Source organism: Ascaphus truei, chromosome 3, assembly GCF_040206685.1.
Source record: "Ascaphus truei isolate aAscTru1 chromosome 3, aAscTru1.hap1, whole genome shotgun sequence".
Taxonomy (NCBI): Eukaryota; Metazoa; Chordata; class Amphibia; order Anura; family Ascaphidae; genus Ascaphus; species Ascaphus truei.
The window spans coordinates 187,974,001-187,999,376 of NC_134485.1; the positions used below are offsets into that span (position 1 = coordinate 187,974,001).

Genomic DNA, 25,376 nt, shown 5'->3' on the forward strand with positions numbered 1-25,376 from the left:
CTTCATATCCTGAATATCTTTTCCCCCATCCCCCAATGTCTGCTACTTCATTAGATTAACCTACAATACTATAAGAAACAATTTGGAAAACAATTTCATATGAATCAATGAAAACACTATACCTATGCTCATACCAAAGCACAAAAAGGATGTGTGTGTGTGTACTGTCGCAGCCACCTTTATTCTAACACTTACCCAGATTTATCCGGGCAATTTCTCCGTTTGTATCTGAGTTTCCCATGCGGCGGCGGCCGCATTCATCAGATAAGCGCTAATGGCGCTTATCATTGAAAGCGCCTGCGGCGCGGGAAAACAAAACAAAAAGCCGCGCGCCGCCGCGTTTAAAAAAAACCCACGGTGGCAGCCGCAGGAGGCTAAAGGCGGCCGCCACTGTATGTGTGTGTGTGTGTATGTGTGTATGTGTATATATATATATATATATATATATATATATATATATATATATATTTATATAATGTAGAGGTATCTGTACCGTGTTAGCCAAGCTTAATAAGAAAAAACGAATAGACAATACCGTTCTGTGGCTAACTAAATGCTTTTATTTGTGCGAGCTTTCGAGATACTGATCTCTTCTTCCGGCGTTGTTACAATGGATAAAGCAAGCAAGGTATAACTTAAAAACAGTGTCTCTTGGAATGTTATCTGTGACTGAAACCTATCCCTCCCCCCTGTGCAGTATATGATTTATGACTTGAGGTGTTAAATAGTCCCTGAATGTTAGTGATGTAAGAGTGTGTGTGTATATGTATGTATGTAAGTAAATGTAAATTTAGACAGTACCACCCTGAGGAAGGTCCTACGAGGACCGAAACGTTGGTCATGTTTGTGCTGTGTTTTACTTGCAATACAAGTTTTCTTACTTACCTTTGAGTGCTGTCCTGTGTCCGCTCCTGCTGGGGTGGATTGCTTTTATATATATATATATATATATATATATATATATAACCTCTTCATTCCCTTACAGGGACTCAGATATATATATATATATATATATATATATATATATTATATTATATATATATATATATATATATATATATATCTCTGAGTCCCTGTAAGGGAATGAAGAGGTTAACTCCCTTTCCAGACTGCACGGTGTCGGATTTCATACCTGAACAGGGAGGTGTGGACAATAAACTCCTGATTAAGCAGGTATAAAAGACAGGAAGCTGCCAGAGACAGAAAGTTAGGTTTTTCACCAGGAGAGTATAGAGACTTCTCCCAGCCAGCAGAGAGCCTGGCTGTTATGGACCCTAGGACTGAAGGAAGCAGGCTTGTGGGGTACAGCTGGGAATCACACCCAGAATAAGGATCGCTCCCTAGAACCGGCATTCCTGATTGCTGTTGGAGCTGCAATTCACATAAGAGAGGTCTTATTGTACTTTGAATACATAGTACAGGCATACCCCGGTTTAAGGACACTCACTTTAAGTACACTCGCGAGTAAGTACATATCGCCCAATAGGCAAACATCAGCTCACGCATGCGCCTGTCAGCACGTCCTGAACAGCAATACCGGCTCCCAACCTGTACCGAAGCTGGGCGCAAGCGGGGCACTATAGAGGCTGTTACAAATGTGTTATTTACATCAGTTATGCACGTATATGATGATTGCAGTACTGTACATGCACAGATAAGTGGGAAAAAGGTAGTGCTTCACTTTAAGTACATTTTCGCTTTACATACATGCTCCGGTCCCATTGCGTATGTTAATGCGGGGTATGCCTGTATATGTTTTGGGTGCATAACCGGATTAGTTGGCTGCCCGCTAGAAAGGGCTCGTGTGAAGTATAGTTAGTTTCCCTAACGGGAATATGTGTTTATTTTATTATTTGGTTTTCTTAAAGGGACAGTGCACCTGATGTTTATTTGTTTTGTGGCTAATAAACCACTATAGTTAAGGTAAACCCTCTCAGTCTGTGTGTCTATCTGCACTAGCCTACAGGCCGCTGTCGAACAAAACCGCTGCTCAGAACGATGTGACCAAGTCCGAAGCAAAAACCTTGTTTCTGTTTCCCATTCAGGTTTGAGTCCCCTTCTCCCATCCCTGACTATTTGAGAGGGAGCCTCTTGCCCATGGAGCATTGCAGGAGGCTTCAATCTGCACTTAACCCCCAGGAACACTAACAGAGAAAGAAAGGAGGAGGGCACCCGTGGCGAGGAATATCTGGGAAGCACTTTTGAAGGAGATGGTCTTTCCCCTGCCCCTGAAAGGCAGAGTTACAGCTTTCTCCTTATTCTCTCTGCCCCCCTTCCTCCCCCAGGGCACTCTCTCTTCCCCTGACTCTCTCTCCAATGTCAGTCCCCCTCTACCCATGTCCCCCTCACATCACATATTTTCTCCCATTCACATCTCATATATAAATATATATTATTCTCCTACACTATTTCCTGACCACCCTTGACCACCAATTCCCAAACTCCAAGGTACTCAACGAGATGTTAAAGCAGCAATTCCACTGCGGCTATCTACTAGGTGGCCATCGACACCACCCTTAAGTAAAACCAAGAAGTAAACAGCTATCGAAAATGAAGTATCTGGGGCACCGGGAGATCCCTGGAGCTGAAAATAGTGCTATTCAGCTGCGGGACACTCCCCGGTTGAAACACTAAAACAAAATCATTTCACAAACAAACAGGTGGGATTGCTGGTTTAAATATATTATACTTCTGTGTGTATATATATATATATCTATATATATATAACCATAATACTGAGTTAAGTTATGGTGAGTAAAAAAAGTGACAAAAACCCTCCACAGGAAAGCAAATATGCAAATATAACTGTATGCTCATCTGCATGTCTTAGGCAGGTCTGCAACCCCACCTTTCCCCATTATCACCCAGCATACAGCACTTCCACTGCAGCAAGGGATTCTGGGAAATGACATGCAAATGAGCACACAGTGTCACTTTTTGCCTCAATAACCATTTTTAACATGGTTCCCTATAGGCTTAAGCTTGCTGCATGGTCACAGGTTTGAGCACAGCCAGGGTTAAGGTGCATACCCAGAAAACCACCCACAGACAGCTGTTTCGACCTTGATGGGTCTCATCAGTGTGGGGTTGATTTTACTGGGAATGCAAGAGAGGCTATGGGATAGGCTAAACCATAATACTGAGTTAAGTTATGGTGAGTAAAAAAAGTGACAAAAACCCTCCACAGGAAAGCAAATATGCAAATATAACTGTATGCTCATCTGCATGTCTTAGGCAGGTCTGCAACCCCGCCTTTCCCCATTATCACCCAGCATACAGCACTTCCACTGCAGCAAGGGATTCTGGGAAATGACATGCAAATGAGCACACAGTGTCACTTTTTGCCTCAATAACCATTTTTAACATGGTTCCCTATAGGCTTAAGCTTGCTGCATGGTCACAGCTTTGAGCACAGCCAGGGTTAAGGTGCATACCCAGAAAACCACCCACAGACAGCTGTTTCGACCTTGATGGGTCTCATCAGTGTGGGGTTGATTTTACTGGGAATGCAAGAGAGGCTATGGGATAGGCTAAACCATAATACTGAGTTAAGTTATGGTGAGTAAAAAAAGTGACAAAAACCCTCCACAGGAAAGCAAATATGCAAATATAACTGTATGCTCATCTGCATGTCTTAGGCAGGTCTGCAACCCCACCTTTCCCCATTATCACCCAGCATACAGCACTTCCACTGCAGCAAGGGATTCTGGGAAATGACATGCAAATGAGCACACAGTGTCACTTTTTGCCTCAATAACCATTTTTAACATGGTTCCCTATAGGCTTAAGCTTGCTGCATGGTCACAGCTTTGAGCACAGCCAGGGTTAAGGTGCATACCCAGAAAACCACCCACAGACAGCTGTTTCGACCTTGATGGGTCTCATCAGTGTGGGGTTGATTTTACTGGGAATGCAAGAGAGGCTATGGTATAGGCTATACCATAATACTGAGTTAAGTTATGGTGAGTAAAAAAAACTCATGGTATTATGGTATAGCCTATCCCATAGCCTCTTTGCATACCCAGTTAAAATCAACCCCACACTGATGAGACCCATCAAGGTCGAAACAGCTGTCTGTGGGTGGTTTTCTGGGTATGCACCTTAACCCTGGCTGTGCTCAAACCTGTGACCATGCAGCAAGCTTAAGCCTATAGGGAACCATGTTAAAAATGGTTATTGAGGCAAAAAGTGACACTGTGTGCTCATTTGCATGTCATTTCCCAGAATCCCTTGCTGCAGTGGAAGTGCTGTATGCTGGGTGATAATGGGGAAAGGCGGGGTTGCAGACCTGCCTAAGACATGCAGATGAGCATACAGTTATATTTGCATATTTGCTTTCCTGTGGAGGGTTTTTGTCACTTTTTTTACTCACCATAACTTAACTCAGTGTTATGGTTTAGCCTATCCCATAGCCTCTCTTGCATTCCCAGTAAAATCAACCCCACACTGATGAGACCCATCAAGGTCGAAACAGCTGTCTGTGGGTGGTTTTCTGGGTATGCACCTTAACCCTGGCTGTGCTCAAAGCTGTGACCATGCAGCAAGCTTAAGCCTATAGGGAACCATGTTAAAAATGGTTATTGAGGCAAAAAGTGACACTGTGTGCTCATTTGCATGTCATTTCCCAGAATCCCTTGCTGCAGTGGAAGTGCTGTATGCTGGGTGATAATGGGGAAAGGCGGGGTTGCAGACCTGCCTAAGACATGCAGATGAGCATACAGTTATATTTGCATATATATATATTAATATATATATAGTTGAAAAAAAAACCCTGAGGAAGATCCCCCTGTGGGATCGAAACGTTGGAGTTCTGTGCTTTGTGTTTTAATACACTTACTGAATTTACCTGCCTGAGTGCTGTCTCCTTTTTGCCAGTTTCTGGTAATGTATGTTTATATATATATACACACACACACACACATACTACGGTATACATGATATAATGAAATGTAGCACATAACAATATGTGTTTATATTACAGTAAATAAATATACTGTTTCAAATATTTACAGAATATTGTAGCAGATACATATTGTAGTAGATAGTAGAGATAATTTAGATTGTAAGCTCTCCAGAGCAGGGATTTTCTTTCCTATTGTAAAATAAAAATATACATGCATACATATTTAACTATGTGTGTGTGTGTGTGTGTGTGTGTGTGTGTGTGTGTGTGTGTATGTGTTTGTATGTATGTGTGTATATATATATATATATATATATATATATATATATATATATATATATATATATATACATACATACATACATACATACACATACACACACACATGGGATTAAATATATCCAAATCTTGTAGATTAAATAATATATCTATATATAACGTATAGGCACAAAAATTCAGATTAGTAAATCATTTTTTTCTAAATTCCTGCCTATTTTGTGTTTTCCCCCATATTGTTTTACATATCCAAAACATGAACATTTTTAAAACCAAAACACCAGTGACAGTGCTTACATTTAATATACTGTATGAGTGTGTGTGCGTGTGCACATCATGTATGGGAAACATCAACTAAATTAAAAAATCCCATTCATTTTAATACAAAAAAGAAGCCATTTCCTCACATTGAGAGCATGCTCCCACATGCCCTAACAGCACAGAACACATCTTCATGAAACCGTGCATTTTCTTACCTACTGTCGCTGCTCGATGCGATGCTGCAGCATAATTCCTCATCCAACAGGGGGGGGAAAGCCTGGCACACACACGCAGCACAAACACTTCAGTAATACTCCTCCACTCTCAGGAGAGATCTTCACTCTAAATGCTACAGATGGGAACCTTCTAAAAATAAATGTCACCTCTGACTCAGATCTGTGTTAGCCGCACACGCACAAAGGAGGAGGCCGGCAGCCACAAACTGAAGCCTGCTGGGCCATTGGTTGCTAAGGGCACCAGCATCCATAAATTTCCTGCCTCTGTACATGCTCCTATAGTGCTAGCGCAAGTCGTATTGAGTGTTCCCCATTCCAGAGGTGGCAGGCGGAAAAATCTCTGCATCCCAGGTTTAAAGGGAACCTCCTTTGGCCGATATGACACCGACTATCTTGTCCTGAAGGCTCTGCCTTCATGGCAAAGAAACAAGCAGCTGTAAACAGCATAAGGGTAGATAAGGATGGACTGTGCTTTGTCCTTTACGTGATGCACATGTTAATTGCTACAGTGGGTAATAAAACGATAAGCCTATATTGGCCTTGCAGCTCGCCAGCCCTGTTTCTCTTCCGGTCCGGCACTGAATACGTTTCAAAAGAATTCAAACTTATGTAGGTGGCAATAATATTGAAAAAATATAGCTATGTACAAGATACAAACATGTTGTCAATAACTTTGAATGATTTTCATTAAAGATAATTAGTATCTCAAACCTAGATGGAGTTACCAAAAAAAGGATACAAGAAACCTTTCCTTGTATAGCTCTCTCCTCTTTGAACCCATCTGCAAAATTATGCAAAAAAACCTAATGAGTCATTCTAATTCCCACAAAAGATGCTACACCCTTCAGTCAGGCAGCTGGACTGAGCTTACCTCCTGCCCCATGTTGCCCAAATCAAACAAGATGATTAAGTTTAAGAAAGAGGTGTGCAGAAAAGGTGTATACTATGCAATACTACATCTGCTACTTTGGATCTCACTTTGGAACTGTCTTTTCTCACCTAGTAAATGTATCATAGATTAACATACCTACTGTATATACTTAGACTGTAAGCTCTTCGGGGCAGGGATTTCCTTTCCTATTGTCTGATTTTGCTGCGCTTATTTTATTATTATAATTCCCTCTACTGTATTCTTTGTGAAGTGCTGAGTACAGTTTTGGCGCTATATAAATAAAGATATACATACCATACCATATACACACACCATGTCAATAATAATCAGTATATTCGGTGCATTCAGGCTACATTTAGTTAAAATAAAAACAACACTACGCCAGGGAAGGACACTGATTTATTATGTAACGTGAGGTATGAACTGCATAAATGAAAAATCTGTATTGCCCCAAAGAGAAGCAGCTTGAGCAATGAGCACGAATAAAGCCAACAAAAAAATCCCGCCAAGCACAGTGGTTAAAAATTGTTCTACAATATTTGTTTTCCAGCAACTGTCCATCTTTCGAAAAAAGCCCAAGCACACAGTAGCATGGACACGCATTTCTTTGTACTGCCTCCAGACAGACGTGGAAATTATATTTTACTACCATCTAAGGCCAGAAGTGAAGCTGTGGAATGTCACCACACTGTTTAAAACCCTGCCCGGCTTGCCAGTGATCAAAGTACTCAGGCAGTGGGACATGTATAAGAGAGACTGATTGCAGAAGGAACAACTTGTGGGGGAAAGGAGTAGGAGCCAGACATTTCATGCTTTTCATTTTACCCCCGATTGTAAATGTGGCTTATACTCAAAGCTGTCATGTTGGCCAGGAGCTGTAAACCTCAGCTCTGTCGTCATACAGTAATGTCTTGCTACTAAACTATGCAGCATGAAAGTAACGGTCTCTGCAGCTGCACACACACACACTTTGTCACTTTTGTCAAGTCTTTGAAAAAGGATATAGCAATCTTTTGGGGTTTGATGCAGTGAAATAAAGGTTCTGTTATCTTTAACCCTTGCAGTGCTGGAGGCTTGTTTGACCAGTTGCAATGCAATGCACCGGGCAATGAGGGGGTTAAGGCAGGTCTTCTCCCACTTCCAAGCTTTGCACCTTTTGCCAGCAACATCATTAAGACTCCTTTGGGGGCAGATGAATGTGTGTTACAGTATTAAGTAGCTCCCGTTGCACCCTTTTTGTTCTCTCTCCTTTGTTCTTGTTCCCAGCCTTACCTTGCCCTCCATCACTTTCATGTACACGATATCCTCTGCTGCCTGTTTTCATTCACCTGCAGTGTCTCAGGGGCTGAATTACATATTCGTAGTGTGACTGCAACCAGTTGGACAGCCCTGGGCTTAATGCCTAGCTCTACATGGCAGAGCGCTCCAGTGCCCTTTACCAATGTCACCATTGTCTACGAGCGTGATGCTGCTGCAAGAGCAAAATCATTAGTACTAGGGACTCATCAAGGTGGAGTAACAAATATATAAGTCACATTCATTGAATATCACAGGAAGCATTGAGGGACGGTAAAACATCTCTCCGTAGAAGCAAATCCTTGCTGGATTAATAAGAGGGCATCTATCACGTCACAAGTGCTCCTGAAAAACGACTTTGTATGCGTCATTTTATCATCGCGTGTATGCAGCAAGCACAATTGCAGTAGATTTTTTTTTACCAGTAAACTGAATAAACAGAATCCTTTTAACATGCTGGAAATATGTCTGTATCCTTAGAGAAACATCAGTAGTTGTATTCTTCACCTCTTCAGTGCCTGTAGATGTGCAAATTCAATTTGTAATGTAATGGGCCTGGAAATGCACTGAACATGACAGGAGAACGTTGTGTGATACCTGTACAATCACATTATTTAATCCCCGGTGTGCTTCACCTTGCAGTTCTTCACATTCATCCAGCTAGTTTTTTTCTTCTTAACCCTTTGAGTGCACGTTATAAGGGCTGGCATTCTAGTACCTTCTACAGCACACGCTGTGCGTTCAAGCAGCGCCCCCCCCCCCCAGTCTGTCCGGTCCCAGTTATTAGGCCTCGTTCAGGGTGCCAAAGGCAGGAGTTGGAAGGAGGGCGTTCGGGAGGGAGGGCGGCAGTCTGCTGGGCGATGTGTGTTTATCCCCAGCAGACGTTTTCAGGAGGTGGGGAGGGGGCGGGGCTACAGACCTGAGGTTAGGGATCGAGGCTGCAGTCTTGAAATCATTCTCAAGAATGATTTCATTGGCTGCCGAGGTCCCAGTGACACTGATGCAGCTTCAAAAAACGATTTTTTTGTTTATTGAAACTGTAGCCAACGTCAACTCCTGGCTTCGGAGACAGGGCAGCTGCTACCCTGACAACCAGTATTCAATTTGAATACTTTGTGTCCCACGGCAGCTCGCACGGCAGCACGCCCTCCCTCTGAAGCCTGCACCCTGAACGAGGCCTTATTACCCTTTCGCGCACATTTCCCCAGCACAGGTTTTCAGTAAAGACTGTGAAATTGAGTTTAAAGGGTGCGATGGAAGCTTGGCCACGCCCCCGCCGGCGGTTCAGCCAATGAGGGCGAACCAGCTGCGTGAGGTCATGGCCACGCCCCTGCAAACCTCCGCCACGCCCCCTCCTATCGCAAACGCTCCCTCTCTCCCAGGACCGCAGATCGCGGTGCAGCGCTGTGCACGCACCACCCCCCGCCGGGCGGCCTGTGCTGCAGTGCTGACTGGGACTGCACCCTAAATGCTATGGGTAGAAAAGAGTGCAGGGCCAGGTGCGATCGCGCCTATAGCACCGCTATCAACCGGCCTTGAAAAAAAATGAAAAGAGAGAGTGCACAGGAAGAAAGGATATTGCAGCTGTGGGTAGGAGCATTTCCCTGCGGTCAGCTGCATCATTATTTACTAAGTTCAAAATGTAACAATGTGGCCAATCGTGCAATGGAAAAGCTGCTGTGGTTAAGTAAGAAACCCACATGGAGATGCGTTTGCAGTAGATCATGTAGAAAAGGTGCCTCTGATCCTCTTTCCTGCTAATGTAGCTGGCAACACTTTTGCTTAAATAGCAGATGCATGACCTGCCTAGGCTTGCTTTTCCCGGTCAATAAACATGTATCTTCAGGGGGCTCTTTGGACTGTGTGAATATTTAGCAATGACTGCATTTGTGCACAGAGGCTTTCAGTATGTAAATGACTTTATTTTACAGCAATTGTAATTATGCTGAAATGATTTAGCCGTTTTAGTTCAAAATATATGTTTATTTGTGTGTTTATTACAGCTCATGTTATGTTACAGGGTAAATTTGCTGCTAAAGTGTTGGATAAACTACTGATATAAGCAGAGCAGAAAAGCCCCCTATTTAATGGGGAAGGACAATTTGTACAACACTTGTACTGGGGCCTTAGGCTGCGCATATAGTGCCGGCGCCGGCGACATCGCGTAAAAACAAATTCATTGCCGCCGTCATGTGCGCTTATAGTAAGCGTGACGCGAAGGCGCGATGGCTTGGTCGTGATCGCTGAAAGTCATCTCAATTTCATTTTTCCAGCGACCGCACCTTGATGTCGCCGTTGCCGGCACTATAAGCTTAGCCTGACTGTGAATTGGACTTACAATAAGGTGAAAACACTCTTGCCTAGCCCTAAGTGCCTTTATAAAGTAGTGGCCTATGTTTAATTTATTGTACTGTATAAGCCCAAGCCTATTAAACAATAGAGCAAACATATTGTGTGTGTCAAAAGACTTTTGAAACCTTAAAAGTTTTTTTTTCATAAGTTTCTGTAATCTCACAAACATGAAGAACAATCACATCTGTCAAACATATCATAACCAGCAAAAATATTACTGCACAATGGCAAAAGTCAAGAAGCATGCAATCAGAGAAAAATAACTATGATATATTAGTATTTATGTATATATGCGAATATATGTATAAATAAACAAATACATCATACAGTACTATATATCCTAAGCCCATGTCGATCCCATGCTGGATGAAGTATATATATATATATCCACTGAGTTTGGAGCAGGGGAACCTGGTTCAATTCCCGGTGTCGGCTCCTTGTGACCTTGTTCAAGTCACTTTATCTCCCTGTGCCTCGGGCACCAAAAACATAGATTGCAGGATCCACAGGGCAGGGACTGTGCATGTAAAGCACTACGTAAAAAAATAGCTGTGCTATACAAGAACAAACAATTATTATTATAATATAATATATGAGTATTTAGGTGATCCCTTTTTTATTTGGACTAACAATTTATGTCATAGGACAAGCTTTCGAGGGTTCTCCTCTCTTTCTCAGGTCAGCAATGCTGATTTACAAAGGAATCAATGGCTAATATATATATATATATATATATATATATATATATAAATATATAGTAGAAATATATATATATAGTAGAAACCATGTATTACCTTGTGGTAACCTGCCAAGATCTCAGGGCTGTGGTTTTTCAAATATATATGTTTAATTTTTTCTAGACCTAATACATAAGGTTGGCATGGAGTCTGCAGTGGCAGAATGCTGAGTCAATACTTTTTATACAAGAATCCAGACACCGTTTCACTTCTATTACTGTTTCTTAGCCACTAGATCACTGTGAAAAATAACACACTGCAGTCTGGAGAACCCAGATTGTTGTTGCTTCCAAACCCACTTCCTGACTCAATCTGTGTTAAGATGTCAAATGCAGCAATTACACTCTATCAATGTTATTCAACTTCCCTTGCCCCAAACTTTATTCTCAATATTGGAGTTTATTTTACTCTTTGCTGCCACACACACTTGTAACAAATGTTACATTTAAAGCAGCAACGCCAGCTTCAAATGAAATTTATGTAGTAGAATACTGTAATTATACTAATTTGTGCGATGTTATCAAGGCCCTGTCAACAGTGTTTACCATGTCAGTGTGAATATTGGTGGCCATTTTTAAAACCCCAGTGAGGCAAAGTGTTATAAGTAGGGTGACCACCCGTCCCCCTTTTGCCGGTACAGTCCCGGTTTTTCGGGAGCTGTACCGCTTTTCTGTGTGTACCGGAAATGTCCCGGATTTTCCTCAATGTGTCCCCATTTTTTTTTTTTTTGTCGCCGGCGGTGCGCGAGTAAGCTGCGGTGCACTTTGCGCTGTGCGCGAGTAAGCTGCGGTGCACTTTGCGCTGTGCGCGAGTCTGCGGCGGCGCGGAGGAGGAGACTGCAGCAGCCCGGCTGGTAAGTATTTTTTTTTTAATGCCTTCCCCCCCCCCCCCCTTTGGCAGTTTCCTACCTTGTTGGCCAATCCCCAGCGTCCCGGCATTAAGCCCCGCCCCCCGGCATCATCCTTCACCAAGGACCGGCATGTGGAATGAATGGAAGGAAGGGTGCCTGGGGGCGGGGCTTCCGCTTCCTGCGGCAGAGCACACGTGGTGTGTGTCTCTGCCCGTGGCTCCTGGCTCCTCTGCGCGGTGTTTCCCCCCCTCTGCCCGCCCGGGGGGATAGGAGGTGGGTTTTTTATCCTTTGCCTCCTGTCCTGGCGCTCCCTCCCCCCCCCCCTGTCCCCTTGGTTCGGGAGATGGGCGCGGGGGCTGGCAGTGGTGGCTGCGCGGTGTCCCCCCATTCTGCCCGGGAACCCGTGGATGCCCGCCGGGGGAGGGGGGGCGGCAGTTTACCTTTGTGTCCCGCGCTCCTATCCCCCCCCCCCCCCCTAGGTGCGGGAGATGGGCGCGGGGGTGGGTGCAGGGGGAGGGGGAGAGCCACCTCTCGTGGCTGCCTCTGTCTGTACTCCAGTGTGTGTGTGTGTGTGTGTGTACCAGTGTCTGTGTGTGTGTGTACCAGTGTACGTGTGTGTGTGTGTGTGTGTGTGTGTGTGTGTGTGTGTGTACCAGTGTGTGTGTGTGTGTACCAGTGTGTGTGTGTGTGTGTGTACCAGTGTGTGTGTGTGTGTGTGTGTACCTGTGTGTGTGTGTGTACCTGTGTGTGTGTGTGTGTGTGTGTGTGTGTGTACCTGTGTGTGTGTACCAGTGTGTGTGTGTGTGTGTGTGTGTGTGTGTGTGTGTGTGTGTGTGTGTGTGTACCAGTGTGTGTGTGTGTACCAGTGTGTGTGTGTGTACCAGTGTGTGTGTGTGTACCAGTGTGTGTGTGTGTGTGTACCAGTGTGTGTGTGTGTGTACCAGTGTACCAGTGTGTGTGTACCAGTGTGTGTGTGTGTGTGTACCAGTGTGTGTACCAGTGTGTGTGTGTGTGTACCAGTGTGTGTGTGTGTGTACCAGTGTGTGTGTGTGTGTACCAGTGTGTGTGTGTACGTGTGTGTGTGTGTGTGTACCAGTGTGTGTGTGTACCAGTGTGTGTGTGTGTGTGTGTGTACCAGTGTGTGTGTGTGTACCAGTGTGTGTACCAGTGTGTGTGTGTGTGTACCAGTGTGTGTGTGTGTGTACCAGTGTGTGTGTGTGTACCAGTGTGTGTGTGTGCCAGTGTGTGTGTGTGTGTACCCGTGTCTGTCTCCCCCTCTCCCTCTCACCCTCTCCCTCTCTGTCCCTCTCCCTCTCTGTCCCTCTCCCTCTCTGTCCCTCTCTCTCTCTGTCTCTGTCTCTCTGTCTCTCTCACCCTCTGTCTCTCTCACCCTCTGTCACCTTCTCTCTCTCTCTGTCACCCTCTCTCTCTCTGTCACCCTCTCTCTCTCTGTCACCCTCTCTATCTCTGTGTCATCCTCTCTCTCTCTCTGTGTCACCCGCTCTCTCTCTGTGTCACCCTCTCTCTCTCTGTGTCACCCTCTCTCTCTCTCTCTGTGTCACCCCCTCTCTCTCTCTCTGTGTCACCCCCTCTCTCTCTCTCTCTCTCTCTCTCTGTCACCCTCTCTCTCTCTCTGTGTCACCCTCTCTCTCTCTCTCTGTGTCACCCTCTCTCTCTGTGTCACCCTCTCTCTCTGTGTCACCCTCTCTCTCTGTGTCACCCTCTCTCTCTGTGTCACCCTCTCTCTCTGTGTCACCCTCTCTCTCTCTGTCACGCTCTCTCTCTGTCACGCTCTCTCTCTGTCACGCTCTCTCTCTCTCTCTGTCACGCTCTCTCTCTCTGTCACGCTCTCTCTCTCTCTGTCACGCTCTCTCTGTCTCTGTCACGCTCTCTCTGTCTCTGTCACGCTCTCTCTCTCTCTCTGTCACGCTCTCTCTCTCTCTCTGTCACGCTCTCTCTCTCTGTCACGCTCTCTCTCTCTCTGTCACGCTCTCTCTGTCTCTGTTACGCTCTCTCTGTCTCTGTCACGCTCTCTCTCTCTCTCTCTCTGTCACGCTCTCTCTCTCTCTGTCACGCTCTCTCTCTCTGTCACCCTCTCTCTCTGTCTCTCTCACCCTCTGTCTCTCTCACCCTCTGTCTCTCTCACCCTCTGTCTCTCTCACCCTCTGTCTCTCTCACCCTCTCTCTGTCTCTCTCACCCTCTCTCTGTCTCTCTCACCCTCTCTCTGTCTCTCTCACCCTCTCTCTGTCTCTCTCACCCTCTCTCTGTCTCTCTCACCCTCTCTCTGTCTCTCTCACCCTCTCTCTGTCTCTCTCACCCTCTCTCTGTCTCTCTCACCCTCTCTCTGTCTCTCTCACCGTCTCTCTGTCTCTCTCACTCTCTCTCTGTCTGCCTCTCTCTGTTACCCTCTCTGTCTCTGTCACCCTCTCTGTCTCTGTCACCCTCTCTCTGTCTCTGTCACCCTCTCTCTGTCTCTGTCACCCTCTCTCTGTCTCTGTCACCCTCTCTCTGTCTCTGTCACCCTCTCTCTGTCTCTGTCACCCTCTCTCTGTCTCTGTCACCCTCTCTCTGTCTCTGTCACCCTCTCTCTGTCTCTGTCACCCTCTCTCTCTCTGTCACCCTCTCTCTCTCTGTCACCCTCTCTCTCTCTCTGTCACCCTCTCTCTCTCTGTCACCCTCTCTCTCTCTGTCACCCTCTCTCTCACCCTCTCTCTCTCTGTCACCCTCTCTCTCTCTGTCACCCTCTCTCTCTCTGTCACCCTCTCTCTCTCTGTCACCCTCTCACCCTCTCTCTGTCTCTCTCACCCACTCTCTGTCTCTCTCACCCACTCTCTGTCTCTCTCACCCACTCTCTGTCTCTCTTACCCACTCTCTGTCTCTCTCACCCACTCTCTGTCTCTCTCACCCTCTCTGTCTCTCTCACCCACTCTCTGTCTCTCACCCACTCTCTGTCTCTCTCACCCACTCTCTGTCTCTCCCACCCACTATCTGTCTCTCCCACCCACTCTCTGTCTCTCTCACCCACTCTCTGTCTCTCTCACCCACTCTCTGTCTCTCTCACCCACTCTCTGTCTCTCTCACCCTCTCTCTCTCTGTCTCTCTCACCCACTCTCTGTCTCTCTCACCCACTCTCTGTCTCTCTCACCCTCTCTCTCTCTGTCTCTCTCACCCTCTCTCTCTCTGTCTCTCTCACCCTCTCTCTCTGTCTCTCTCACCCTCTCTCTCTCTGTCTCTCACCCTCTCTCTCTCTGTCTCTCTCACCCTCTCTCTCTCTGTCTCTCTCACCCTCTCTCTCTCTGTCTCTCTCACCCTCTCTCTCTCTGTCTCTCTCACCCTCTCTCTCACCCTCTCTCTCTCTGTCTCTCTCACCCTCCCTGTCTTATTTTAACTGCCGTATACCTACATTGAAGTAACCTACCCTTCTTTCTTCCAGATCTGACTCAAGCTTCACACGGGAGACATCGGAAGACAGGTAGGGAACACCTCCCCTCCAGTATAGTACCTTGAGGGACTGCGGATCAGGTAAGATCCCAGGCGGGATTGCTGCTTTAGAAATTGTGAAGAGGGGGCGTCCTGACACTGGTTAATGGGTTCAGGAAACTAGTCATTCACATCTGGGTTTTTTTTGTTCGATTAGTGAGGTCATCCGACGCACGCGCACACACGCACGTAACAAGGACTAATGGTCGTAAGTATAAGTGTACTACAATAAATAAACTGTTATGTAAAAAAAAAAGTGTCCCGGTTTTTCATTTTCAAAATCTGGTCACCCTAGTTATAAGCTGTATTAAAGATGACAACTCCAAAACAGAAATAAATAAGGCCAGAAGAATCTTGGATTCCTTGGAAACACTAAAGAATATTTATTCTCCGACAGGAAGTAATATCATACCTGGGGCAATTGTAAGTATTCAATCCTTCTTTTTATCCTTTCCTTGCCATTGCAAAACAATGCGTTGGAGGCCCCTCTAGCAGGGAATATCTTTCCTGTTGAGGGTCCTGCTGTGCATGACACAGCAATTTGTTTCATATTAAAACAGCGATTCAGGTTTCATTTCTCGTTTTTTTTTTCCTTATTATTATTACGGGATTGAAGCAGGGGGTCCTGGGAACTGAACTGTGTTCCTTTCAGCTCCCGGGACCCCCTGCTTCCAGAGATACTTACATCCACAGCGATGCTCGTAACGATTCAGCCATGGAACTGTGTGCCTTACAAAATGGTGGCGTTTAAATGTCCAGCGTCACGTGGGCAAACAGGAAGCCACAGGGGATGACATCACAGCTTCCTATTGGCCCGCTGGAACATTTAAACTCCGGTGATACTGGCACCGATACAGAGCAGCAGCTCTTAAATTAACACAGTTCAGCCCAGGAGACCCCCTGCTTCAAGCCTGTAATTAAAAAAAATTAAACCTACACGGAAGCTTTAATCCCTCCAGAGACTTCATGAATTCAATGTACCTAATAAGGAGAGCTGATTGCAGTGTATATTAGTTTACATTGAAAGGCCATCCAATTAATATCTGCACTATTATAGCAGCAATCCCACCTACTTGGCTTTTTTGTTTGTTTGGAGGGGGGGTTAGTTATCTGAGCTGAACTGTGGTCCAGCAGCCAGTAAAAAGCTGTGACGCCGTTGGAAGATGATGTCCTGGCTTTCTGTTGGTTACCCAGCGGCTAAATTTGTTGTTTTTTAAAAAGAGAAATTACAAAAAAAAGTCAAGCGTATTTAACTGGAAACCGGTGGAAGGGGACCCACAGCTAAGAGCACCACAGTTGGGCTTCACGGGACTCCCTGGTTCTACGAAGGTTAAAAAAATGGTGGTTGAGGGTATTGTCGCTTTAACCTTTACAATGCCAGAGGGCTGGTGACACCAGACCTCTGGCACTTCTGCGTCATGTCACGGCTTCTGAAGCGATCACATGACTTGACTGGCGCCCAGATTCCGCAAACGAAAGTGGAGGGGGCTCCACTTCCATTTATCTGCTCCCAAAACACAGGCAAGTGCCCATGAAGTACCTGGTACGCCATGAAGACCCCTGGGGTGCCAGGGCCCATGCCGAACCAGGTACACCATAGGGGACTGAAAAGGATACATTTTGTAGTCCTGATTCCAGCCAGCGTTATTTGATGTAGGCTTTGCAACGGGTTACTTACCTTTTAGGCACTGGGTGGGATAAAGACCCCCTTGTTACTCAAAAGTAGAAACTTTTTTTACATTTCCCTCAGCACTCGTTCCGATTGTGCACTCTCTGCACCTGATTTATTATGGACAGCTTCCATCTGCATGTACAACGTGAACGAGAGCGCCTGGGTCATCCGTCTGCCTTGGGCACTCTCTGGACTTTTCCCTTCTTTACCTTCCTTTGCTGGACAGCCCTGGCACCTGACCCCCGACAAGGAATGCAAGGAATTACGCTGATGAGAAGTCGTCAACAGCTAATGCCATCTCTGACCCTCCAGGAACGTAAACATGCTGATAGAGGCCTGCTCTCGTGCTGAACTATGAACTTCTCTCTAAGCAATAAAAAGCCTCCTCTTGGTAGATATTGGGGATGGATGTGGTGAGAGTGAAATACATGGAATGATTTCCCGCCACACTACCAGAGTAAAACATTTAAAGTGCACTCCTTTTTCTTAGCGCTGTATTAAAACATGTTAAAACAAAATACCTGCATTCACTCTTGGGGCAGATTCATTGCATGCTGTTTTTGCCATGACAACTTTTGAATCGCTGCATATTTTATGATTTAGACCAGTAGTCTGTGTACATTTGTGTCTCTCGTTTTTCCTTAACTGAGACGTCACAACACTTCTCCCCAGCAACAGTGGACCGGCTGGGAAACTCACTACATTTTATAGGGTTGAAAGTAAAATATTTAAATAATCAAGTAATAAATAAAAATCTAATAACGCAGAGTGCTGCTTTAATAATATTGCAAGTGTTGAATAATGTGTTCATCGGTTATTGCACTCTGATCTGAGCAAATATGCACAGCCCAAAATGAAGTAGAAATCTTAATAGCCAAAATAACAAAAATGCAAAAAAATAAGCAGGAGCAAATAGAGTAACAGTAATAGGATATAATAACAAAAAAAGCAATAGTTTAAGTGTTTAGGTGTATGTGTCGTATTTGTACCAATATGTATCTTTATGGAAGAAAAGTATATTAATGATTATAAATTTTGTATGAGAACATATAAGTTGGTGTAATGAAGGCTTTTACAGGGCCGGTGCTACGACTAAGCGACTTAGGCTGTCGCCTACGCCGGCACAGTTTGGGGAGCAGCAGCAGCAGTGGAGGAGGAGGACGGTGAGCGGCAGCGGGAGAAGAGGATGGAGGAGGAGAACATCAGGCAGTGGTGGGAGAGGAGGACGGCAGGAGCAGGGCAGCCGACGAGGAAGACGGCGGGCAGCGGCGTGAGAAGAGGACTGAGGAACATGTGAGCAGGGGGGCACAGGAGGACGGCCGAGGAGGAGCGCGCCCCAGCAGTCCAAACCCGGAAGTCTTTACTGACTTCCGGTGTCTGACGCTGCTACAGCGCAGCTCCTCCCTGACCGTCATCCTGTGCCGCCCTGCTCCGCTCCCATGGTCCTCCATCCTCTTCTCCTGCCCTCTGTCTGCCTCCTCTGTTGCCATGCTCCTGCCCTTCTCCGTCCTCTTCTCCCTCCGCCACCTGATGTGCTCCTCCTCTGCTGTCCTGCTCCACTGAAGCCATTTAGGTGAGAGAATGTGGAGGAGGGGGTGAGAGAGAAAGAGGAGAAGGAGGTGGGTGAGAGAGAAAGAGGATAAGGAGGGGATGAGAGAGAAAGAAGAGAAGGAGATGGGTGAGAGAGAAAGAGGAGAAGGAGGGGGTAAGAGAGGAAGAGGAGAAGGGAGGTGAGAGGAAGAGGAGGGGGTGAGAGAGAAAGAGGAGAAGGAGGTGGGTGAGAGAGAAAGAGGATAAGGAGGTGGGTGAGAGAGAAAGAGGATAAGGAGGGGGTGAGAGAGAAAGAGGAGAAGGAGGGGGTAAGAGAGGAAGAGGAGAAGGGAGGTGAGAGGAAGAGGAGGGGTGAGAGAGAAAGAGGATAAGGAGGTGGGTGAGAGAGAAAGAGGATAAGGAGGTGGGTGAGAGAGAAAGAGGATAAGGAGTGGGTGAGAGAGAAAGGAGAAGGAGGGGTGAGAGAGAAAGAGGAGAAGGGAGGTGAGAGGAATAGGAGGGGGTGAGAGGAAGGGGGGAAGGAAGGTGATTGAGGAGGAGGGGGTGATTGAGAAGGGGGGGTGATTGAGGAGTGGGAGGAGGGTGATAGGAGCTGTGGGAGAGGACTTAGACGAGAGAGGATGAGGAGGGGGTGTGAGAGAATGGGGCAATAATTTAAAGAATCTGAACATTCGGGGGGTGAGGGAAGGAGAGGGGAGGGTTGCAGGGCTGAGGGTTTTCCTAGGGTGCTGATTACCCTTGCACCGGCCCTGGGCTTTTATAAAGACACAGTTTCTGTAAGTGGTGGGGAACTATAGGGGCTCGTACTTATTCCCAATTTGTTATGTAATACAAATGTACAGTCCCGAGCACATTCATTTACTTGTGTTTCTTTAAAGCAGAGAGAACATGAAAATGTACACAGTAAATAATGAGTAAAACAATATTAATGTAAAGATATTGTATAAATGAAAATATTTTGGAACCAATTAAGTGAGATTGATTTTATCCTTATAATTCCCAATGGTATTGGAAGGGTCAAGTCATAGCTCCAGTTTACCATTGCCAATACAGGTTATTGTAAGTACTATACTAACATGCTCACTTGTGTTACTGGCTCCAAGCAAATCTTGCCATACAAATCAGTCGATACAATGGAACAAGACCTGAATCTGCAAGTTTGTTGTGACCTGAAGCATATAATAGCCCTCACAACATAACATATAACAGCATGATCGCTGTATCTCCAGATTAATCCTAAATTGTTTGTAATCCTGGCATTTGGCATTTCCAAATATCCAAAGCTTTCAGGCAGTTCCCACTGTGTAAGGTGATGTGTGACTGACACTTCATTAGATCCCCTTAGCACTAATGTGTCAATGAATGACATGTTATTGTCTTCATCAGGCGTCAACAGACCTGACAACTGTTACATTTTAGTAACAAAGAAAATATATATTCAGAGATGCAGAGGAAAGAGATACGGCAAAGCTGGCTGTCAAGAATAACAGATCAGGTGTATCTGTTTCACGTTCAAGTGTTATCACAATTTGTAAACTTGCACTGATAATGACTTTGAAGACAAAATGCCTTCAAGAGTGTTTGGTGTTAGAGGTACAAACAAAAATATGTATATATTTCTATGCAAACAGCCATTTGAAAGCACTGGTCCATTGTTCTGTAATTTTATCACTTAGCAATGTATGCAAAATGTATTCACTTTACTGTTATTTCTAGAATTGCCGAATTTGCCAGGACTGCTTTTCATGTAGTGGGAAGTGTGACCTATTGGGAGCTACAAACAAGAAAAAAAAATAGTGGACAGCACACTTGAAACTCACACACTCGCTGTTTCAGCATCTTAGTCCATGTAGAGCAGTGATTCCCAACCAGGGTTCCGCCTAGATGCTCGCACACACTGCGGCCCGCGACGGCTTTCCTGGTGCTCTCCCTCCTCTCCTCCCTCCTCCTCCATAGGAGCATGCTCTAGCAGTCTGGCACTTCCGGAACCTGCTGCTATAGAGCGCATGCAGTCCTCGCCACCTCAAGCCTCCTGCCCGCTGCCTCAAGCCTTCTGCCCGCCGCTGCAGCCTTCTGCCCCCTGCCGCCTGAGGTAGGCATATGGGATGGGAGAGGGAGATCTTGGCATTGCTTGTGAGCTACACGAGGGGGTGGAGTGATCCATGGGGGGTGATGTGAGATGTGGGGGAGGGGGTATATGAGGATGATGATGATGAGAGGTGCTGGGGGAGATATGAGAATGATGATGATGATGATGATTTTACTCGTGCGGCCCGAATCTGTTTTCCTTGGAGCAGTTCAGCCCTTCTCACTTTACAAGTTTACTATGTATTGGCGGGTGCATTTTTAATATGCATTGGCAGGGGCGGTATATTTTTATTATGTATTGCGGGGTGGTGTTATATGTATTTAGGGGGTGGTTTTTTTTGGTATGTATTTTGTAGGGGGGATTGAGTGAGAGTGGGGTAATTCACAGAATGTAGGGGCGAGTGAGAGGAGAGAGAGGGGGAGGGAGTGAGTGAGGACAAGAGGGAGTAAGAGTGAGACACAGTGGATAAATACATGCGAGGCGGGACAGTGAGTGAGACGGAGGGGAGAGAAATACATGGGTACTGGGTGGGAAATAGAGGGGGCTCGTGAGGTGTGAAATTTTGGGATTTACCCCTGTCGAACCTACTATGTGTCAACCAGATAGGGGTTCCCCGAGATTTTTCAAAAAACTTCAAGGGTTCCTCCAAACAAAAAAGGTTGGGAATCACTGATGTAGAGAATGATCACAGAAAACTTTCAGTGTGATACATAAATGCTTTTACTGACAAAGAATCAGGCAAACATCCCAAAAAAGCGATGTTTCAGGCCTACAAGGCCTACCACCAGATGAAAAGCCACGTGAGCCTGTATCGTCGCGTTTTTTTGGGATGTTAGCCTGATTCGCTGTCAGTAAAGGTATTTATTTACCACAATGAAAGTTTTCTGTGATCATTAATCTACATGGACTAAGATGCTGAAAAAGCGAATCTGTGAGTTTCAAGTTTGCTGTCCCCTCTTTTTTCTTTTCCTATTGGCTTAGAAGTTTGGTTACACTTCTTGGCGGACGTGCACCTGCGTAAATATTTGGAAAATGCACTTTGTTCTTCCTTGTGATATCTGTATTTGTTTCCCCTACTGAAATGATCTTTATACAAAGCCTCCATCTTAAAACCCTGTCCCATATACAAGACACACAGACATATACTGTATATTGTTCTTTTTGGACCTACACACAACATATATTTTATTGTTGCGACAATTAAATACTTTAATTTATTTTAAGAAGTCAATTCCTAAAGGCACAAAAATGTAATTCCACGATGTGTACAATATGGACTGCTGAGGTTAGGAAATCAAAATGTCAGTTTTACATAGCAAAACATACAGTTTTGTAGTTACAGAGTGAAAGCACCTAGATTTGTAATATATTCTGCACACTTTTCAACTGTTTTCATTTATCATTGAAGATGTGATGTTTAAGGTGTTTAACAGTATGGCAAATTTAGGCTTAAAAAATGTAACTGCCAAACACAACAGTACAAACACCAATAAAAAAAATGAAACCCATGAAAAATGACATCCAGTTTAAAACAAAACTACAGCTACAAATACAGGAAGATGGGAAAGTGATCAGGATAAATACAATCCCCCGGCCCATGAGGGATCCCGTCTGAATGATCTAGTCATAGTTTTAGTGATTTGTGCTGCGTTTTAAAAAATTCATAATGGCAAACGTGTTTAAAAGGCAAAAAAAAATATTTTACAACAATAGCCATCTGGTACTGAAAACTGCTGGAGGATATAACTGAAATTGGTGCTTCAAATTAAGTAAGGGTAAAGGAAAATTAATTTTTTTAAACATATATATATATATATAGCTCAACCCCGTTATAACGCGATCCGATCCAACGCGAATCCGCTTATAAAGCGATGCAAGTATAGCTCCCAATTTTCGTATTTATGAATACTTTACAGCACGATTATTGGTATCTTAAATACTGTATTGTACAATGCATACAATTGTACATTATTTCTAACGCAATGTGATTCTTTGGACCCCAAGCACAGCGTTATAAGGGGGTTGAGCTGTATATACACACACACAGTGTAGTATGATATACATATACTACTGTAGGTAAAACCGTTCCTCCCCTACACTCTCTGGTCTCACTGCTACAACATCATGTAGATTAGACTCTTGTTTTTTATGTTTGCATCTCGAAAACAAGATCTTGCTAAGAGCAACCACAAGTCCATGCAAATTCAGTGCAGTATTTGTTGATTTACTTGTAAAGTGTGTCAGCAACTTTCTAATTGCCTGCAGAGATCGGTCCAAGATAGCAAATTTAAAAAAGGCTTGTTTGCTGCTTTGTACAGTGGAATAATTAGTATGCAGTGTTTTCCTGCCTTTTTCATTCAACCCTAAACCCTACTTGTCTGAGATATCAGTTTTTATTTTTAGTAACGCATAACAAATTCATTCCATAAGCAGAAATCAACACCCAGATAATCCCCTGTATGTCATAAATTCAGCTGCAAAAGCCCCAACACACAAATCCTCTTTGCTGCACGCCAGTATCCATAAAACATCTAGAATCTCTGTTACCTCCCATACCATCAGTTAGAATGTCAAGCTTCCGTTCCCTGAATATTTACCTTTGTGTCTGCTGCTGCTCCTAATGCAGACATATCAATATTCCTTTTAATGTTATGTAGTTTGGATTGTTATTCTGCAAAGGGCTGTGTGCATTGCCAGTGCTATATAGAAACAATACCTGTTACTCAAATACATCTCCCCCCTCCCCCCCCCAAAAAAACACACAACAAACCCCCTAGCAGAATTGCAACATAAATATGTTTTAGGGGTTTGGGCATAGCTTCATTCAAACTTATTCAGTAACAAAACAAATATGAGTGTTTAAAGCCAGGTACCTCCATTCCTTTGCAAACAGCATCCTAGAGCCATGGCGGAGAGCTCAGTTATGTGTTTTTGGGAAGCATTCCAGTGCCCAGCAGGCTTCTCCTCTCTTATCCATACTATGCACGAAATCCCAGTGAGATCCAGTGTGTATGTGTACAAGCTGTTTTAAGTGCAAAGGGGTCAAGCAGAATTACCTGCTGGAATACCCATAGTATGGTTTATGTCCAAACATCTGCTAACCCTAGTGACACCCCTGCCAGACATCCAGATGGTGCAGCCCAAGAATTTGGTCCTTCTAATCTCCAGCACAGTCCAGCAGAAAGCAAATCAGAGCAGTGAGCAGTAATCCCAGAGCTTTTACAGTCAATCACTTGGGACTGTTAACTCACTCCTGCATTTAGGGAATTCCTCCCCCACCAGCATAACTTGAGGCACTGGTTCGAGGTGGCAAGGAATATTGGGGTTTGGTAATAGCACAGAATCATGTAAGACCTTCTTTCCGACTGCTATATGTGTCATAATTTAGAGTATGCTTAATAACATTTACAATTTGGCCCATAAAGTAATTCCCCAAAAAGCTGTTGTGCACAGTGCTGTACAGAGATATGATACAAGCTGGGGGAAGAATGATAAAGAGAAAGGTAAGTGTATTAAGTAGAAAAATAAGCATCGCGAGAAAGGTGTTCCTACCCTGAAGAGCTTACAATCTAAGGGGCAGATTCATTGAGCTCTGACAAAGGGTATTGGAGCTCAACCCTACGTTAAGAGCCATTGAAATCAGTAGCACTTAAAGTAGCACTCCTTGGGAAACTTAAAAAAAATAGCTTTGAAGCAGGGGGTCTCCAAAGCTGAACAGCATTGATTTCAGCTGCAGGGACCCCCTGCCTCCCAGGAAACTTACCTCAAAATAGCGTGCCAGTAGCAGCTCCGGCTGGGAGAGTTTGGATGAACATAATGGCGGCATACATGTTCCATGTCCTGCAGGCCAGTAGAACGCCATGACATCATCCCTTGCGGTTTCCTATTGGCCCACGTGACAAGGGACATTTAAACTCCACACATTTACTGGGGACCCCTTATGGAGACAAGTATCTCGGAGAGCAGTGGGTCCTCGGAGCTGAAATTACCGTGGTTCAGCTCCGGAGACGCCCTGCTTGAAACCTATTAAAAAAACAACAACCCATAAAGGGTGCACAGGAGTGCTGCTTTAACACAAGAAAAAACTTTCACCAGAACTTAGTGAATCCAATCACAAGAGCTGAATTGGAGACATAGAAAGTCCAAGTGCAAAATGGTCAAAGTGTGTAAGTGGGTAGTATAATTAGTGCAATAAATAAAGCATTCTGTAGAGCAGCGGTGCGCAAACTGGGGCGCGCGAGACTGACTGCGGGGGGCGCGGGGTTTACAGAGGCACCGCGTGCTTCCCGAAGGCACTTAAATGAAGTGCCGGGGAAGCAGCGAAGGCCTCTGTAAACCTGACTTACCTTGGCTCCGGCGGCTTCTTAGACGCGTCACCATGGCAACGCGACACCAAATGACGCCGCGAGGTTATGTGATGTTACGACGCCGGAACCGAGGTAAGAGGGGGGGGGGGTGGTGCGGAGAGAGGGGAACTGCCGGCAGGGGGGCGCAGGGAAAAAAGTTTGTGCTCCCCTGCTGTAGAGGCACGCATGTATCTTATAAATAATAGGGCAGTGATTCTAATACTATAGCAATGAGAGCAGCGTTACAAAGACAATGTTATATTGATGGCCTCTTGAATAAACCAAATTCACAAATCTATTTTCATTCCACTAGCATTTGAAGCCCGTGCTTTACTACAGGTCCCAGCAATTTTTTGCTGTACTGTGAATTTCAAGCCCTACAGACAATTGAAGAGGTTGATACATTATATAAGTTAGTTAAAGGAAAAATATAG

At 44.9% G+C, this 25,376-nt stretch overlaps 1 protein-coding gene across 4 annotated transcripts in view; it reads right to left on the reverse strand.

Annotated features, from left to right (window-relative positions):
• The window catches only part of NHS (NHS actin remodeling regulator), a 314,641-nt gene that overhangs the window by 72,722 nt on the left and 216,543 nt on the right, over positions 1 to 25,376 (reverse strand). The window contains exon 1 of one of the 4 annotated variants that reach the window (XM_075589806.1): positions 23,470 to 24,150. The exons of 2 other annotated variants lie outside the window; for them this stretch is intronic. In XM_075589806.1, the coding sequence (XP_075445921.1) occupies positions 23,470 to 23,475 (6 nt within the window). In that variant the 5' untranslated portion in view covers positions 23,476 to 24,150. Of the gene's footprint in view, positions 1 to 23,469; positions 24,151 to 25,376 lie in introns of those variants that run through there. One more of the 4 variants, XM_075589805.1, reaches the window with a different exon arrangement.